General features: G+C 43.6%; 1 protein-coding gene and 1 non-coding gene across 4 annotated transcripts in view; both read left to right on the forward strand.

The window, feature by feature from the left end:
• The window catches only part of plekhg2 (pleckstrin homology domain containing, family G (with RhoGef domain) member 2), a 52,194-nt gene that overhangs the window by 688 nt on the left and 31,609 nt on the right, over positions 1-19,897 (forward strand). Inside the window, exons 1-3 of one of the 3 annotated variants that reach the window (XM_047594248.1) lie at positions 1,697-2,056; positions 9,226-9,303; positions 16,640-17,190. In XM_047594248.1, the coding sequence (XP_047450204.1) occupies positions 9,255-9,303; positions 16,640-17,190 (600 nt within the window). In that variant the 5' untranslated portion in view covers positions 1,697-2,056; positions 9,226-9,254. Of the gene's footprint in view, positions 1-1,696; positions 2,057-9,225; positions 9,304-13,277; positions 13,602-16,639; positions 17,191-19,897 lie in introns of those variants that run through there. The other 2 variants (XM_047594247.1, XM_047594249.1) reach the window with 2 other exon arrangements.
• On the forward strand, positions 1,247-1,337 carry trnar-ucu. The gene is given in 2 exon segments: positions 1,247-1,283; positions 1,302-1,337. It is a non-coding gene; the product is annotated as a tRNA-Arg (tRNA).

Genomic DNA, 19,897 nt, shown 5'->3' on the forward strand with positions numbered 1-19,897 from the left:
TGTTGGATTTACTCATGCGTGTGATTGCAATGCGCGTTCACGTGTCCAGACAATCATTTCAGTTAATATTAGACTATTAAGACAAGAAGGAAGCAAGGAAGGAAGGGAAGGAAGGAAGAAAGGAAGGAAGGAGGTAATAAAGGGAAGAAAGAAAGAAAGAAAGAAAGAAAGAAAGAAAGAAAGAAAGAAAGAAGGGAGTAAGGAATGGAGGAAGAAAAGAGGGAAGGAAGGACACAAGGAAGGAAGGAAAGTAAATGGGTAAGGAAGAAATGAGAGAAAGAAGGAAGGATTGAAGGAAGGACACAAGGAAGGAGGAAGAAAAGGAGGAAGAAGCAAGGAAGTGCTTCCGTCTTTATTTAGTATTAATGCGTGCAATGCTGTGTTGTAGTCTGTAGGGGGCGCTATGAAACTCATTAAGCCTCATCTGGTTCAAATCTGTCATTTTACGCCGACTCGAACCCTTTAACCTCGGCTGCCTCTGGTTCCCTGGTTTATTTACTCGTCTGCTTTATTGATTGTGAATCACTTCCTCCCTGTGTCTGTTAAAAAATCCTGCGCTTTGACTGGAGGCTTTTATTTTGAAAAATCTGACCCTGAATGCCACATTTGTGACGCAAGCAACGTGTCAGTGAACGCACCATCACTGAGAATGATGGGAAGGAAGCAAGGAAGCAAGGAAGGAAGGAAGCAAGGAAGGAAGGAAGAAAAGATGGAAGGAAGGAGGGAAGGAAGGAAGGAAGCAAGGAAGGAAGGAAGGAAGGAGGAGTATTTGGAACCAGTTGTAATATGGAGCCATTGAGGCTCATTATGGGATGCTGGAGGGTTGTTTCCATAGCGAACACAACCACATACACAACTACACACCAGACATGAATGTTTGTTACACACACACACACACACACAGAGCCTGGTCCTGGCCCTGGCCCTGGCCCTGGTCCTGGCCCTGGCCCTGGCCCTGGCCCTGGCCCTGGCCCTGGTCCTGGTCCTGGTCCTGGTCCTGACTCTGGTCCTGACTCTGGTCCTGGTCCTGGTCCTGGTCCTGGTCCTGGTCCTGGTCCTGACTCTGGTCCTGGCTCTGGTCCTGGTCCTGACTCTGGTCCTGACTCTGGTCCTGGTCCTGGTCCTGGTCCTGGTCCTGGTCCTGGTCCTGGTCCTGGTCCTGGTCCTGGTCCTGGTCCTGGTCCTGGTCCCTGGTCCTGGTCCTGGTCCTGGTCCTGGTCCTGGTCCTGGTGGGACAGGGACATGTGGCTCTGTGGCGCAATGGATAGCGCGTTGGACTTCTAGCTGCTCTGAAGGAAGAGATTCAAAGGTTGTGGGTTCGAGTCCCACCAGAGTCGTGTGTTTTGTGTGACGTCATGGAAGTCGTGGGTTTTCATTCTATAAAAGGTTGACGTTGTGTAGAATTAGGGGGCGTGGCCTCAGGTTCAGGTGTGTCTGTTCGTTTCTTCTCATAAAAACTCATCGTCTCATTTTCCTTCTGCTGGGAAACCCCCCCCCCCGAGGGAGGAAGGACGAGGGAGTAGGAGCGAGGAGGAAGAGGAAGAGAGGGAGGTGAAGGGAGGAACGGAAGGAGGAGAGGGAGGAGGAAGGGAAGGGAGGGAGAGGGGAAGGGAAGGAGGTAGAGGAGGAGGAGGAAAGGAGAGAGGAGGAGGGAAGAAGGAGGGAGGAAGGAGGAAAAGGAGGAAGAGGGAAGGAGAGGAGGAAGGAAGGAGGAAGGAAGGACGGAAGGGAGTGAGGGAGGGAGGTGGTTTAAGTCTTTGTGTGGAGATTGTGCTTCGCTGGGACTCAAACAGACGACAACAGTTGTGTGTCCTCCCAGTGTGTCGGCCTCCCTGTGTGGTCTGTACACAAACCCAACACATAAACACACAATAGCTCCTCATTGTTGTCCTGCTGTTTCCTTTGTGCTCATAGCGTCAATCAGCACAAACACACACTGTGACGCTACTGTGTCCACACACACACACACACACACACACACACACACAGCAGCTGTTCACCATAAACCAGGAACCAGCAAAGAGTCTATGTCGCCTCTTCAAGGAAGGAACCTCTGGTGTGTTGTTGTGTCTTTGTAGTGTTGTTGTTCTGTTGTCGTTGTGTTGTCGTTGTTGTTGTGTCGTTGTTGTGACGTCCTCATTTGTTCATTATTGTCGTTGTTTCCCTTGTTCGTCTCATTTTGAGCTTTGTGTGTTTTGTTATTGTCTCTTTAGTTGTTTGACATTAGTTTCGAATTTGTTTGTGTCGGTTTAGTTTTTAGTTGTTTAGTTGTTTAGTTTTTGGTTGTTTAGTTGCAGTCGTGTTTTTGTGTCTTTGTAGTTTCTCACACCATCATGTGTTGGAACTCATAACTGAGGAAAGAACAGGTTTCAGGTCTCTGGTCTCTGGTCTAGTCTCTGGCCTCAGGTCTCAGGTCTTAGGTCTCTGGTCTCTGGTCTCAGGTCTGTGGTCTCTGGTCTAGTCTCTGGTCTCAGGTCTCTGGTCTCTGGTCTCAGGTTTCAGGTCTCTGGTCTCAGGTCTCTGGTCTCTGGTCTCAGGTCTCAGGTCTCTGGTCTCTGGTCTCTGGTCTCTGGTCTCAGGTCTCAGGTCTAGTCTCAGGTCTCAGGTCTCAGGTCTTAGGTCTCTGGTCTTCAGGTCTCTGGTCTCTAGGTCTGGTCTCTGGTTAGTCTCAGGTCTTGGTCTTGGTCAGTCAGGTCTCTGGTTTCTGTTGGTCTCTGGTCTCAGGTCTCTGGTCTCTGGTCTCAGGTCTTAGGTCTCTGGTCTAGTCTCAGGTCTCAGGTCTGTGGTCTCTGGTCTCTGGTCTCAGGTCTCTGGTCTCTGGTCTCTGGTCTAGTCTCAGGTCTCTGGTCTCAGGTCTTAGGTCTCTGGTCTAGTCTCAGGTCTCAGGTCTCAGGTCTCTGGTCTCTGGTCTCAGGTTTCAGGTCTCAGGTCTCAGGTCTCTACAGATACAGATTTTTTACCTGATCCTATGATCGAACCAAAACCACCGTCAGGTTCCATCTTTTAAACGTCTTTGTGTGCGTGTTGTTGCAGTAGTTTTGTGTTTTTCTGTCTGTGCAGATGTTTTGCGTTGATTTTTAGTCGTTGCGTCTTTGTCGTCATTTTGACCATGAATACGTTGCGTTCGCTTTCCCTCCACATTAGAACCTGATCCGAACAAGAAGATTCATTTGTTGGGTCTGTGTGTCGTTTATAGTTTGTCAGATGGGATCCATCCCGTTCCCAGGCTGCGTGTTTGGATATTTTCAGACCAATAATTCTGCGTTTTCTCCACTTTCTCCATAATTACCGAAATCAATCTCCATTTCCCCTGATTTACTTTTCCATCACGTGTGTTTGAGCTCAAACACAATAAACAGCGGAGGAGGCCGCAGGCGTGACGTCACATATTCACGTTTTCATTATTGGTTTATTTCTGTTTGTGCAGATAATTGAACACATGCTGTGAACAGTTTCCTCCTGAATGCAGAGGCGAGTCCTTTAACCCTTCAATAACTTCATGTAGGTTTCCTCATTATCAGCTGCACCGTTTCTGTGACGTGGGTTTGACTCATAACTGAGCAGAAAAGAAAGAATTTGAAAGGTTGTGGGTTTGAATCCCGTCAGAGTCAGACTTTTAGGATGACGTCATGTACTTCCTGATGTGATTATTAACTTACAGGTTGTTCCTTGCATGTGTATATATTAGTGCTGTCAAACGTTTCTAATGTTTAATCAGATTAATCTCTGTGGATTAATTCCAATTAATCGCAATTAAATATTGTTAATTTTTAATCTCAATTAATCGCATTTCACTTTATAGGAACAGACACCAGAAAAAAAGGGAACATATCTGCACTTAACATGTTGATTACACACCTTCAATAGTTTTAACTTGAAACAACTTTTTGTGTCTTTGTTTGTCCACGATGTGTCCACATGAATGTGTCCCTGTTGCTATGGAGACAGACTAACTTGTGGACATTGTCCAACCAGAGGAGAGCTGACGCTTCTTATTGAGAACAGTGTCTCCCAGTGAACAGTGGCTGCAGGAGTGGACACATATTAGCAGCAGCATTGGCAGCTTGTCTTTGTCTTGGTTTGTCTTGGTTTGTCTCCAGCTGTTAGCCGCGTTAGCCCAAGTGCTAGCAGAATCCCCGACTAACGTATGCTTGGCTTGGTTCATGTGCTGTTTGAAGCTGGAAAGAAAACTCCTTCCTGCAGAGTGTGATGATACTTTATGCGTCTCCACTGGTCCCTCTTGGTGTCTTTGTCCTCAAATGTCCCATGGAGAGGACCAACGTGCTGTTTAGCGTCTTCCATCTTTATGGGTTCTTGTTCATGATGATGCTAATGCTACTTGGACGAACTGAGAGACGTTCAGAGTCATTCTGCTGCAGATGCTTCATTGGGTAAAGTCTATAATCATGATGATTAACATCCCTATATAAGCAAATACATGAGTTAAAAAGCTAAAATAATGAGAAGCTACAACCTCTGACCTTTGACCCTTCCGCCCTGATGCACTCTGGGAGCTGAAGTCATTTCTGTTCTACTTTTGTGAAAGTCAAAGAAAGGTGTCGACTGTTTGAGAAACCGGATCATTGTTTGTCGGTTCAACGTAGCTGACGTGGCGTTTATAAAGTTTAATCATGTTACCGCGGCAACGAGATACGGCATCAATAGCACACACACACACATGCACACTAATAAGTGCGAGTGTTGGTCTGCTGCCGCTGTTACGGGGTGTGTTCATGTGTGATGAGGTGTGTTTGGAACGGATGCACCTGGAAATACCTCAGTAGGTGATGATGAAGCTGGCCAGTGTACACACATACACACCCTAACACACACATAAACACACACACACATTCCTGACCAACATGTTAAAGATGTGTGTGAGTTGAGAACAGGACATCCTGGAGACTTGGCAATAATTTCCTGATTTAAGATGATGTTTGCTAATTTAGGCTAATGTTGGCTAAATTACATCAGCTGAGCTCATGTTATTTGGTTTGCTGAACTCATCCTTAGGCTAATGTTGGCTAAATTATGTTAGCTGAACTCATCCTTAGGCTAATGCTTACATTAGCTGGTTAAGATTAATGTTGGTGGGTAGTTGATGTTAGTTGGGCTAATGCTATGTAGGCAAATGTCATATCAGGTAATGTTAGCTGTTTAGGCTAATATTGGCTAGATTACATCAGCTGAGCTCATGTTAGTTGGTTTGGACCCATGTTGGCTAGTTTATATTAGCTTGGATAACACTCTTTAGGCTAATGGTAGCTGGTTTGTGCTAATGTTTACTGGTTCAGACTAATATCGGCTAGTTTAGGCTAACATTGGCTGTTTTATGTTAGCTGGATTAATGCTGTTTAGGCTAATGTTAACTGGTTTAAGCTAATGTTAGGTGGTTTAGGTTAATATTAGCTGGTTTTGATTTATGATAGGCTAATATTTGCCGTTTCAGACTAATGCTAGCTGGTTTAGACAATAATCTGCTGATTTAAGGTAATGTTGGCTCATGTTATCTGGTTTAGACTAACGTAAGCAGGTTTAGGCTAAAACTGGATGTTTTGTCTCAGCAGAAGTTTTAACTTTAACCCGTTTGTGGCAGTTTTTCATCAAACTGATGAAACTGAAAGTTGTCTCTTCTGTTTTTTTTTATTTTTTATCTCTCTTCTGTTTGAGCTTCTCCTGCTGTGATAAGCTGAAGTTTTCGTCTGTGAGAAAAAGCTTGAGTTTGTCCAGGAAATAAACATATGTCATCATAAATGTCTGTCTAACCTTCCTGGAACTTCACATTTGGTTAACCGCACAGTTGGAGTTGATCCACGACACTTCATACTCAGACTTCTGTAATTCTGTTCTGACTCTTGTCCTTAAGTGGTAACGAAGTGTAAACATGTATTTAGAGCATTAGCACATCAGCGCTGATTCAGGCCATTTCTTCCTGGTGCCTAATAAAGCAGTTATGTTCAGTGTTCATTAGTAACGTCTTAAGGCAAATTTTAGCTGATTTAGACTATTATTGACTGGTTTGTGCTAATGGTTGCTACCTAATGCTAATATTAGTTAGTTTAGTTTAATTTTGGCTGGTTTAGTTAAATGTTAACGCTGGTTTAGACTCAGTCTTAGTTTGTCCTCAGCACAGCTCCAGGATAAAGTCAAACATTGGCTGAACATATTTAAGAAGGAACTTCTAGTTTCTAGCTGTGTCTTGTTTGATCATCAGCTGAGGATTCTGATTTGTCGTTGGATCTTCGCAGAAAACACGAACCTCCCTTCGTAATAACTTTTACTAAAAATACCAAATAGTCATGGCTACAAAGCACCAAATGTTATTTTCAGTTCATGAGGAACTAGTTTCAAATTAAACCAAACTGGGGGGAGTCTGTGATAGACACTAATGATCCATAATCACATTTACTCAATGGCACAATCAGTGTTTTATCTTCCTGTTTTATTTACAGGACAAGAACGACTTTCAGAGATCATCCACCAGGTTTTATGTTGAAGTCAGATTAGATGAACTTCATCTAAGTTTTATGGGTTTTGTAACAAGAGGCTGCTGATGGAGGTTACTTTTTTAATGCTAAATAGGACAGAAATTACATTTGCTGTGACCTCTTTCTGGAGAACGTGTTGAACTTTATCTGTAAGTTTCCTCTAGAGCTAAAACAAGTGGCTACATTTCTATACTTAAAGTCACAGTCCAACCCGAGGGCGTGATGATCAATCTCAGTGTCTGGTTCACGTCACGTTGTTTACATGTGGACGGGAGTTAATGCAACAGCTAGGCTAACATTGTTTAGGCTAAAAGTTGAGGGATTTTGATGGTTTCAGCTAATGTTAGCTGGTTTAGGCTAAAATAAGATGGGTTAACATTAGTTAACTGGTCTCAGCTAACGTACAGGCCAATAATAGCTGGTTTAGGCTAAAATTGGCTAATGTTAGCTGGTGTACATTAATATGAGGTGCTTTGTTTAAGTTAACCTGCTCCGGCTAACATATAAGCTAATGTTTAGACAAAGTCTTGTTGTTTATGTTAACATTTGCTGGTTTATGTTTAAGTTAGCTGATTCAGGGTAACATTTTTAAGCTAATCTTGACTGGTTCCGGGCTAACATTAGCATGTTTAGACTTTCATTAGCTAGTATGTTTAGGTCAGCTGGCCTCAGCTAACATACAGGCTAATAATAGCTGGTTTAGGCTTAAACCTAAGCCAGTTGTTAGCTGGTTTAAACTAATATGAGGTGGTTTATGTTTAAGTGTACGGGCTCCAGCTAACATATAATATTGTTTAAGTTAACATTTGCTTGTTTATGTTTAACTTAGGTTAACATTTCCTATTTAGACTGATGTTAGCTGACCTCAGCTAACGTATAGGCCAATGTTTGCTGGTTTGGGCTACTTTTAGCTGGTTTGAGCTAACATTAGCTTGTTTAGACTAACACTAGCTGGTTTATGTTTTGGTTTATCTGGCCTCAGCTAATGTATAGGCTAATAATAGCTTGCTTAGGCTAACGTGGTGTTTTAAAGCCATTTAAACCTGAATGTGTGTGTTCTGCGCATGAAGAGAATCTGTAGTAAAAGGTTTTAAACCAACAACCTGCAGACCTGCTCTTCATCTGGCTTGTGTTACTGACACCCCAGAATCCCTACTCCCTCATACCCCCACCCCCATCCATGCCCCCACCCCCCCTCCCAACATCCCTGACCCACAGCTCTCAGTTTTCCTGCAAGCAGCTGCAGAAACACTTGTTTATGTGCAATGGACTAAGTGGGTCAGTGTGTTACTGCATCAGAGACACACACTAACCGTTTTTTCTTTCTTTGTGCTCAACATAAAGCTTAACTTTGATCGGACCCTAACACACAAACTCAACCTGAACTAGTTTTAATCCTCTAAAAAGGACGACATGGCTCCACAACATTAGTGTTCCACTAAGAATTTGGCCCGAACAACTGAAGTCAAACAAGCACACACACACACACACACACACACTCCACATTCTTGTCTTCTAGCCAAACATTACATATGTCCTCACACTGTTCACACAAAAGAAAAGAGAACAGTTTTACATGGACGTCATCTTCTTCCTCTTGTTAACGTTTTTTCCCATCTTTGAGCCACTGAACTGAAACTAAACTCAGCTCAACTCTTATCAGAATCAGAGGCTGGTCGCTTTCCATCTGGATTTCAGTTCAAGCCTTTAAAGGTTTAAAGGTCATCTGCTAGCTCAGACTGATGTTGGCAGGGTTTGACCAACACTGTCTGGTTTATGTTTAAGTTAGCTGGCCTAAGCTAAAATATAGACTAATAACCCTGTGGGTTTAGGTTAAAATCAACCGGTTTAGACCAACATTAGGATGTAATCACTAACATTAGCTGGTTTAGGCTAACATTAGCTGGTTTCGGCTAACATTGCTTAGGTCATTGTTAGCTGGTTTACACTAACATTAGCTAGTTTACGTTTAGGTCAGCTGGCCTAAGCTGACACAACACATAGTCGGGTTTAGGTTAGAAACAGCTGATTTAGACAAATATTAGCTGGTTTTCACTAATATTAGCTAGTTTAGTCTCACATTAGCTCGCTAGACTAACATTAGCTGGTTTAGGTTAACGTTGTTTGTTTGTTGTTTGTTGGTCATTGTTAGCTGGGTTAGACTAACATTAGCTCGTTTAGACTAAAATTAACTAGTTAGTTTATGTTGAAGTTAGCAGGTCCATGCTAATATAAGCTGGTTAGGCTAATATTAGCTTGCTTAGACTCACTGGTTTAGTTTAATGTTGTTTAGGTCATTGTTAGCTGTTTTAGGCTAACATTAGGTTGTTTGTGTTGAAGTTAGCAGATCTGGGCTAACATTAGCAGGTCTAGGCTAATGTTGCATAGGTCATTGCTAGCTGCGTTAGGCTAACATTAGCTGTTTTATGTTGAAGTTAGCAGGCCTAGGCTAACTTTGCTTAGGTCACTGTTAGCTGGGTTAGACTAACATTAGCTCATTTAGACTAAAATTAACTAGTTTATGTTGAAGTTAGCAGGTCCATGCTAACATAAGCTGGTTAGGCTAATATTAGCTGGTTTAGTTTAATGTTATTTAGGTCATTGTTAGCTGTGTTAGGCTAACATCAGGTTGTTTTATGTTGAAGTTAGCAGGTCTAGGCTAACACTAGCAGGCCTAGGCTAACCTGAGATAGTGTTGGTAATAACAGAAGCTTTATTTCCTGTCTTTTTTCCTCAGGTTTCTACTTCCTGTGACATCATCACACGATGCCTGAGGGGTCACGGCGTGGCAGCCAGAGATCGCCCACTAGCTCAGGTGAGACACATGAGGAGGTGAAAAGTTGTGGGTTTGAGTCCCGCCAGAGCTGAGAGTTAGTTGCTGTGTTTCCATGGAGACTAGTTCTTCCTCTAGTGATAATAATAATCGGATCGAGGTGGATCTGATGTGGAGGTCCATTTTTCTTCCTCTTTCTTTGCACTTTGTTATTTCCTCCTCCTCCTGTTTCCCGTGGATGTGATGCTCCTGCACAGATGATTGGATGGTGGATCTGGTCTCCGTGGTAACAGATTGATCTGGACGTAGAAGCAAATTTTTATTTCCACCATTTCAAGTCTTAAACTTTCTCCGTTTTCTCCGAACCCAGAGAGCGAGAGGGGGAGAGAGAGAGAGGCCGGACCCACCGCCGCTACACACAAACACAAACACACACAAACACAAATACACAAGTACACACTCAGTAATGAGGTGTAATTACACTCAGCCACCGTGGTGTTTAGTTGCTGTTATAGTTAGAATTCACACACAAACATACCAGAGCTGCTCTCACAGAAACCACATAGACACAACACACACACGTACACAACACAACACACACACACACGCACACACACACACACACTCAGACAGGAAGTCGTATGGTTTGTGGTGATAAAGTTTAACTACCAACAATGTTTCTCCATAAAAGGCCGGAGCAGATCAGCTGATTACAGCCGATAGAAAAGAACGAGGCAGAAAATGGAGAGAACGCCCAAGATAAGACTGAAAAGAGAGAACGATAGAATAGAAGGATACAGGAGGAGGAGGAGGAGGAGGAGGAGGAGGAGGAGGAGGAGTCTGGTTCCTCCTCTAATAATCTGAATAGAACCTCATGGATCAGGACCTGGTGTGAACCTTCAGCCTTTCTCTTCTTCTACTCCCTCTTTCTCTCCCACTTGTTCTTCTTCATCTATCACTTCATCTTTTTTATTGCTCCTCCTTCTCCTCCTTTCTCCATTCTTCTTGTCCTCATCCTCCTTCAGCCTTTCTCCTTCTGTCTTATTCTGCTTCTCCTTTTCTTAGTCGTCTCCTCCTTCCTGACCTCCATCTTCTTCTTCTTCTCCCTTTTCTTGCTCGTTCTTTTCCTCCATCTTCTTCTTCTTCTCCTCATTCCTTTTTCTTCTTTTCATCCCTTCCTTCTTCTGCTCATCTTGTTCTATCTTCACCTCCTTCCCATTTCCTCCTGTTGTCTTTCTCCTCCTCCTACACTTCTCCTTCTCCTTCTCTGTCAGTTCTCTCGTTCCTTCTCCTCCCCCTCTTCCTCCTCCTTCTTTATCTTCTCCTCCTCATTCTTCTCCTCCCCCTCTTCCTCCTCCTTCTTTATCTTCTCCTCCTCATTCTTCTCCTCCCCCTCTTCCTCCTCCTCCTCCTCCTCCTCCTCCTCCTCTGCAGCTCCCAACAATGTTTCTCCATAAAAGGCTGGAGCAGATCAGCTGATTACAGCCGATATAGAAAAGAATGAGGCAGAAAATGGAGAGAACGCCCAAGATAAGACTGAAAAGAGAGAATGACAAGAAGAACGATAGAATAGAAGGACACAGGAGGAGGAGGAGGAGGAGGAGGAGGAGGAACATAGATGAAGAGTAGAAGAAGAAGAAGTAGTGGTAGAGGAGCCCTCTTCCATGTCTTCTTCTTGTTCTTGTTGTGAAGCAGAGAGCAGGAATATACCACTCTACAGGGTCAGGGGGGGTCGGGTGGGAGAGTCCAAGTGGACTCGACCTTTTAACCGCGTGTGTTCACAGAATCAGCTGCATGTTGACTCAGACGGAGACAGGAAGTCAGTTTTCTCACGTCATCGTGACCTTTCACCTTTTCAGGGTTTAACTCTTCCATCTTCATCCACTCCTCCTGGTCACTCCTTATTCCTTTCTTCCTCCTCCTTCCTCCCTTACTTCGCCTTCTCCTCCTCCTCCTCCTCCTCCTCCTCCTCCTCCTCCTTCCTCCCTTCGCCTGCTCCTCCTCCTCCTCCTCCTTCCTCCCTTACTTCGCCTTCTCCTCCTCCTCCTCCTCCTTCTCTTCCTCCCTGATACCTGCTGAAGCTCATTGTTGGTTGAATCCTGATTTCAATTCAGTTCAATTTAAAAATGACCCTGATACTCAGTTCATTAGCTTTGAAGCTCCATTAGTTTCAATTAGTTTCCATTAGTTTCAATTAGTTTCCACTAGTTTCCATTAGTTTCCATTAGTTTCAATTAGTTTCCACTAGTTTCAATTAGTTTCCATTAGTTTCAATTAGTTTCAATTAGTTTCCATTAGTTTCAATTAGTTTCCATTAGTTTCAATTAGTTTACACTAGTTTCCACTAGTTTCCATTAGTTTCCATTAGTTTCAATTAGTTTCCACTAGTTTCAATTAGTTTCCATTAGTTTCAATTAGTTTCAATTAGTTTCCATTAGTTTCAATTAGTTTCCATTAGTTTCAATTAGTTTACACTAGTTTCAATTAGTTTCAATTAGTTTCCATTAGTTTCAATTAGTTTCCATTAGTTTCCATTAGTTTCAATTAGTTTACATTAGTTTCCATTAGTTTCCACTAGTTTCAATTGGTTTACACTAGTTTCCGTTAGTTTTCATTAGTTTACACTAGTTTCCATTAGTTTCTATTAGTTTCAATTAGTTTACACTAGTTTCAATTAGTTTCCACTAGTTTCAATTAGTTTCCACTAGTTTCAATTGGTTTACACTAGTTTCCGTTAGTTTTCATTAGTTTTCATTAGTTTACACTAGTTTCCATTAGTTTTCATTAGTTTACACTAGTTTCCATTAGTTTCCATTAGTTTCTATTAGTTTCAGTTAGTTTACACTAGTTTCCATTAGTTTCTGTTGCAGTTTCTTGTTGAAATCTTCAGGTTTTGCTCTGTTCTCGGGTTGATGGAAACACATGTAGTGCTCGGAGGTGTGAAGGAGACACGTTGAAGCGAAACCTGAACCATATCTGCAGCAGATGAAGTGACAGCGGGATGTTTTTAAAGTTTTGTGAAGTCGACAGCGAGCAGCTCTTATTACTGTAATCACTCTCTGGAATCCACTCCACCGCCTCCTCCTTTCACAACGTGTGTTTAAATGGAAATTCCACCTTAAAACCATATTCACAGCTCAGTCTGCAGCCAGTCAGACTCCGCACGTCAGGTCACATCATCAGACCACGAGTGGTTTTAACTTAATGACAAGACAATTAACTTCAGATTGTTACAGAGTTAATAAGTGACTTTTAAATATTCGGTCCTCAAAGCGGCTCATTAACTACAAACTTAAAGTAGTAACTAATGACGACACCTTCCTTCCTTCCTTCCTTGGTGGGATGAGATGATGACATTTTATTAATGAGTTAAATGAGATGAGATCAGAGATGAGATGAGATGAGTAGATGAGATGAGGTGGTTCAGAACCTGCATCGTTGCGTCTTTAAGTTTCACTTTTGCTTTTTGGTTCTTGCACAAGACGTTGGCAAAACAAACACTTTAGACTTTAGACATTTCCATAAAATACCTGGACCTGGATCTGGACCAGGACCAGGACCAGGACCAGAACCTGCACTGATTGCAGGGCCTGTTTGAGGGTTAGAATCCGGGTTTGAGGCTGACGGATCGTGTTGTGCATCAGCAAAACGTTTGTTAAACCACATCCTGTGTTTGAAATCACACTTTCAAACACACACAACATGCAGAAGTTAACCAGACTAGTGAGGACCGTCTCTGGTACCGTCCAGCTCCTCAGCCCGTAAACCAGGACCCAAATAAAACCCGGTTCTTCCTTTTATTCATTCATTCATTTATTTATCTGGTGAAGATGAATTCATGAATCACTTGGTACGAATACATGATGCATTCAGCTACAGATCGTTTCCATCTGCAGCTTCAGACGCGACGTAAACACAGACACAGCAGCAACTACAAGTAAATAAATAAAGATTTATTAACTAGGATTTTATGCTCAGGATAGAAAACACACATGTTCCCAGGTTTCATTTGTTTTCAACTATTTTTCGAGCATTTTTTTTTTTTTTTAAAGCATTGAATGACAAACTTTCCCAAACAGTCGTTTGTGTTCGTGGACTAATATAAATATAATATAAATATGAATAAATCCTGTAAATAAAGGAATAAATGAATGTAAGCGTGAACTGAAACACGCCGGTCCTCACAGAAACCGACGTGTGACTAAGAGCCAATAACAGGAAACCAGGAAACCAGACGAGTGTGACTGACAGACTCTTCACAGTTTAATGTTCAACCGAATCATTATGACCAGAGATTAACGATCAACTCGACACCAACACACACGGAAACTCTGCAAACTGTGAGTAAATCCTGCCCTCGCACACGTTCCCGGACGCTTTCTGCCGCTTTTCACCACGTTTCCTTTCTTCCTTTAACGCTTTTCACCGGCTGGTTTTTACCATTTATGGCTGATGAGGCATCAGTTAGTTTATCCTCCGTCCTGCAGCCGCTCACAAACTAAAACTAATGATGACGCACGACTCATTCACACAAACCGTCCGACTTCCATTCCTCCTTCACCTCCTTCCTTCGTTTCTACCTTCGTTCCTTTGTTCATTTCTGACTTCGTTTCTTCCTTCCTTCATTACGTCCTTTCCTTTCTTTCCTCCTTTCCTTCCTTCCTTTCATTCCTTATTTCCAACCTTCCATCCTTCCTTCCTTCCTTCCCTCTTTTCCTCCTTCAGGTCCATCCATCCTTCATTCCGTCCTTCCTTCATTACTTCCTTTCCTTTCTTTCATCCTTTCCTTCCTTCCTTCCTTCCTTCCTTCCATCCTTTCCTTCCTTCCTTCCTTCCTTCCTTCCTTATGTCCTTCCTTCCATCATTCCTTCCTTACTTTCCTCCTTTCATGTCCTTCCTTCCTTCCTTCCTTCCTTCCTTCCTTCCTTCCTTCCTTCATTACTTCCTTTCCTTTCTTTCCTCCTTTCCTTCCTTCCTTTCACTCATTCTTTATTTCCAGCCTTCCATCCTTCCTTCCTTCCTTCCTTTGCTCCTTCAGGTCTATCCTTCCATCCTTTCCTTCCTTTCTTCCATCCTTCCTTCCTTCCTTCCTTCCTTCCTTCCTTCCTTCCTTCCTTCCTTCCATCATGTCCTTCCTTCATGTCCTTCCATCCTTCCTTCATATCCTCCTTTGTCCAGTCTGTCTCATAGATGGACTCTTCTACTGTCCTCTCAGACCATCTGTCCCCTGTGTCTCAGGCGTGGACGTCCTCTGTCCTCTGTCCCCTCTGTCCTCATGTCCTCTGTCCTCTGTCCTCTGTCCTCGTGTCCTCGTGTCCTCGGTGGACGTCTCCTGGGAGTTTGTGTCCGTGTTGTTTGCTTCCAGTTCTTTCCTCTGTTTGTGTTCGTGGTGAATTATCCTGTTTGAAATAAGCTGGAATGAGGTGAACGTTCTTTACGAGGCGGCTGTTAAATCGGTTCCTGTTAGAACTCAGTGATGAAGCCGAGTAAGAACCAATATCAGCTGAGAGGGAAAAAAACAAAAACGCTCTCATTTCACACCCTGCGCGGAAATTCCTCCTGCCAGGACGTCTGGAATCCAAACACTAATGAACTTTAAGTAGTTCTCCATCGCGGCGTCCAGTCTCTGCCAGGTGTGTTTTAGATGTGGAGCCTTTTAACACGTTTCGTTTCATTGTGTTTGTTCAAACACCAAAACCAGGCGTCGCCAAAACACGTCCGAGACACGAGTCTGAACGAACAAGCTGTAAATTCTTTCTGAATTACAAGAACATGGTTAAAAACTTCATGAACTTCTTTCATCGTTCACTGATGTTTTAGAAATTATAATCGGCTCTCAGCTAATGGTACCTCTCCCTAGCTTCCAGACTAATAGTAGCTCTCCCTAGCCTGCAGGCTAATAGTAGCTCTTCCTAGCTTCCAGGCTAATAGTAGCTCTTCCTAGCTTCCAAGCTAATAGTAGCACTTCTAGCCTCTCAGGTAAAGGTAGTCCTTCCTAGCTTCTTAGCCTCCAGGCTAATCGTATCACTTACTAGCTTATCGTAGTTCTTCCTAGCCTCTCAGCTAATAGTAGCTCTTCATAGCTAATACTAGCGTTTCCTAGCCTCCCAGCTAATAGTAGCGTATCCTAGCCTCTCAGCTAATACTAGCTCTTCCTACCCTCTCAGCTGATGATAACTTTTCCTAGCCTCCCGGCTAATAGTAGCACTTCCTAGTTTCCTAGTCTGAGTCAGTCCATATCTTTCTTATGTCTTTAAAGACGTGCGACTTCTCATGTTTAATCTTGACCCAAAAAAGGAAGAATTAAAAAGAGGAACAAAGTCGATGTTGTGTCAGACTGAGGTGAGTGTTTCTTGTTTGCTCTGAGCTGTAAACAGCTGATTAAGATATTATAAATTCGTGGTTTTGTGTCATTTGATGGAAGCATTTTTAACCCTTCATTTAAAGGTACTAATGAAAAATAAAAATAAATTTTAAATGTCTGGTTTGCGGATCTTCACTCTTCAGGTGAAGAGGTCTCACTCTGTGCTGTTTCTTTGAGATCAGTATAGATTTAGACTTAAGAAAATAACAACACTGTGGGGTCATTCAGTGTATTCAGTAATATCGTTGCTAAGGTTATAAAATGCAGACAGTGAACTAGGAGTGTGTGCCAGATGAGGCCGAGCAAAAACAAAGCAGACTTAGACTTAAATAGAATTTAATGATCCACAAGGGAAACAGCTCAGTCAAGAAACAAAAGAAACGCTCTTAACTCTTCACAGGACTCTCAGTGAAATACTGGGAAATTCTAAATCTCAACCCTGGAGTTTTATTGCAGGATGTAAGAAGACGTTTAACCTTTTTACCTAATGTTCCTGAGTTAAATCCAGATGAATGGATGTCTCATATCTGGTTCCTGGTTCCTGGTCTCATATCTGGTTCCTGGTCTCATATCTGGTTCTAGTCTCATATCTGGTTCTGGTCTCATATCTGGTTCCTGGTCTCATATCTGGTTCCTGGTCCTGGTCTCATATCTGGTCTCATATCTGGTTCCTGGTCTCATATCTGGTTCCTGGTCCTTAAACTAATGTAAACATGTATTTGTCACATTAGAACATCACCAACATCATCACATGAGAAACATTAGGACACTTGTTCTTCTTCATGGTTCCTGATAAACCAGGTCAGAGGGGGACCTCGTAGACCACATTAACCTGATTAGACCTGAGGATGTTTCCTGGATCTTCTCTGATTGGCCCAATAAAAACCACATGACACTAAACCTCACTGAGAGGAACCAGGAACCACGTTACCACATATGGTTCCTGGTCCATGGAGGGTTAAAGTCTGGATCTGATGGACTAAACTTTGTCTCTTTGTCTCTTTGTCTCTGCAGCCTCCAAGCGTCCTTCCTCAGTCTCGTCCCTGAGTGGGATTGTGGGTAGGATGATGTCATCAGGCGAGAGAGGAGCGTCCTCTTCTTCCTGCACCTCCGTCAACACCGTCTGTTCGGAGGGCGAGCGTCCCGCCTCCCTGTCCCTCTCCTCCTCCGCCTCCTCAGTCTCCCTGCATGAGGCGTCCTCCTCCTCGTCCTCCTCGTCTTCGTCCTCGCTTCCGTACGGCGCCGTCCCGACCTACAACGCCTCCTCGTCCTCTTCACCGAAAAGGAACGGCTCAGACATCAGCCTGGACCTCACGCCCCTCGTCACGCCACATGGAGGAGGAGGAGGAGGAGGAGGTGGAGGAGGAGGAGGGGGTGGGACTTGTGTTGCCAAGGTGGCAGGAATAAGCCACGCCCATGATGGGAAAGGAGCAGATCCAGTGGTGGCGGCGGCGGCGGCGGCGGCGGCGGCTACACCCAGACAGCTTTCTCGACTGGAGCGAGTGGTTCTGGAGATCGTGGAGACGGAACAAGCCTACGTCCGAGACCTGAAGAGCATCGTGGAGGTGAGAACACGTCCCCAGAGACCTTGTCCTCACGATGACGTACAGACAACAGGCCTGTTATACCATTTTCCTCAACAGTGTTCCAACAGTTGCTCTATAACATACATTTGCGTTATAATTTGGGGATCTGGCTCGTACCACTTCCAGTTCCACTCCAGATTTCTGTCTTACAGGCCACTAACAGGATCTTCAGTCAGTATTTGTCGTCTTGTAACACATTTCCTGTCGTACTGTGTAAATACAGTAGCATACATGACCTGGCTTAATTCCACCCACAATTCTGACAATAATTAAACATCCCCCTAAAAGTTTATCATCTTAGAATCATGAGAATGATCCACATTTTGTCCATGATCTCAGGTGCGATAAAGAATCTAACCAAGTTCTTCCAACAATTTAACCTCCAAGTTTGTGAAGATGTCATTGATTGATGCTGCCCATCCTCTTCCCCATTCCAGTTTTACATGAGGTTGTTTTCCCTCTTCTCAACATCACGTGGCCGTATGTTGTAGATATTATTCTAAATTTGTTCCTGCAAAAAAATGGCACCACGTCGTCCGTCTTTAATCCAGCGTCGGCCAATAGGTGCTTGGATTTAATGACGGTAATAACAACGCTAAAGGAGATGCTAATGGCTAGCATGTCAGTGCTGCTTTCCAGTCAGTTGTTCCTGTTCATACACGCCTCTAAACCGAACCAGTTAGACTTCCAGGAACACGTTAACCCTCAGACTTTAACCCTCAGGAGTCCAGAGTCCAATGATCCCATGATAATGTGACTCCTTTTGGTTTCATATTTCCTTAAAAACTGTTCAACCTTGGTCCTGGTTTGGTTTAATTCTCAACCTCACATGCGTGACTTCACAGTATTAAACTGTGTGAACACATTGGAGCTAAAACCATCAGATCCAGGAGGAACAAGTTAGAAAACCACAAACATGTGGAACCAACCATTTCTAGAACTTAGAATGTAAATCTAACCTGGACATTTCTAAAGCTGATCAACACATTTAGTTATTTACAACTATTTCCATTAAAACTATTTAGGACCATGTCCACAACTATCAGGTGTCCAACCAGTAATAATGTCTAAATGTCTCTAAACTGTCTCCTGTCTCCATAGACTGAATATAGCCTCAATGTTGCTTAGCAACCACTGACACATCATGTCCTGATTGGTTGATGGATGCATGTTTCCACCAATAGGAAAGGGGCTGTTATGTTGTTTCTTTCTATCATGTGTAGCTGGCTAGCTCCCTCCTCCTGCTAGCTCCCTCCTCCTGCTAGCTCTCTCCTCTTGCTAGCTCTCTCCTCCTGCTAGCTCTCTCCTCCTGCTAGCTCTCTCCTCCTGCTAGCTCTCTCCTCTTGCTAGCTCTCTCCTATGCTAGCTCTCTCCTCTTGCTAGCTCTCTCCTCTTGCTAGCTCTCTCCTCTTGCTAGCTCTCTCCTCCTGCTAGCTCTCTCCTCTTGCTAGCTCTCTCCTTTGGTTAGCTGCTCTTGCTAGCTCTCTCCTCCTGCTAGCTCTCTCCTCCTGCTAGCTCTCTCCTATGCTAGCTCTCTCCTCTTGCTAGCTCTCTCCTCTTGCTAGCTCTCTCCTCCTGCTAGCTCTTTCCTCTGGCTAGCTCTCTCCTCTTGCTAGCTCTCTCCTCCTGCTAGCTCTCTCCTCTTGCTAGCTCTCTCCTCCTGCTAGCTCTTTCCTCTGGCTAGCTCTCTCCTCTTGCTAGCTCTCTCCTCCTGCTAGCTCTCTCCTCTTGCTAGCGTTTTCCTCCGTGAACCAAACATGACGACAACATTCAGGAGAAAGACTCAGTTATTTAGAACTGGTCTAGTTTTACTTGGTCTAGAAACACTAGTTAAAAACTGATCTATAGTTTGAAGTTTGTACTAAAGTAGAAACAGAGACTCAGTGAGAAGCGTCTTGATGCTACGTCGTCTTCATTATTTTCATTATTATTATTGTTTGGACTCCAGAGGGTTAACTTGCCTCGTGTCCAGAAAACTAGGACGCTGAGTTTAGGGGAGGAGCTGTTGACTTCCTTCCAGGTGTGAACGCCTCTGGGCCAGTTTACCTGCAGCCGCCTCCAACACGCCTCCTCAGGCTGTTGCACAATAAGATGGACGGACACATGTTTCAGCCGGGAGGACGGACCCTTGAGCAAGGCACGTGTGTCCTCAGCCTCCCACTGAAACTACTCTGACATGTGACTGACGTGGTTAGAGTTGAGCAGATGATCAGGTTCTTCTCCAGCTGATTCATCACGTTCATTATTTAAAACACGAATCAGCCACGAACCCAGGAACATGAATAACCAGTCTGAGTTAGTGTGTGTTAGTGTGTGTTCTATTAGTGTGTGTCAGTGTGTATTAGTGTGTGTCGGTGTGTATTAGGGTGTATTGGTGTGTGTTAGTGTGTATTAGTGTGTGTTGGTGTGTATTAGTGTGTGTATTAGTTTGTGTTAGTGTGTATTAGTGTGTGTCGGTTTGTATTAGTGTGTGTTGGTGTGTATTAGTGTGTATTAGTGTGTGTTAGTGTGCGTGTCGGTGTGTATTAGTGTGTGTCGGTGTGTGTTAGTGTGCGTGTCGGTGTGTATTAGTGTGTATTAGTGTGTGTCGGTGTGTGTTAGTGTGCGTGTCGGTGTGTATTAGTGTGTATTAGTGTGTGTTAGTGTGTGTGTCGGTGTGTATTAGTGTGTGTTAGTGTGTATTGGT

The sequence above is a fragment of the Mugil cephalus genome, chromosome 9, assembly GCF_022458985.1.
Source record: "Mugil cephalus isolate CIBA_MC_2020 chromosome 9, CIBA_Mcephalus_1.1, whole genome shotgun sequence".
Taxonomy (NCBI): Eukaryota; Metazoa; Chordata; class Actinopteri; order Mugiliformes; family Mugilidae; genus Mugil; species Mugil cephalus.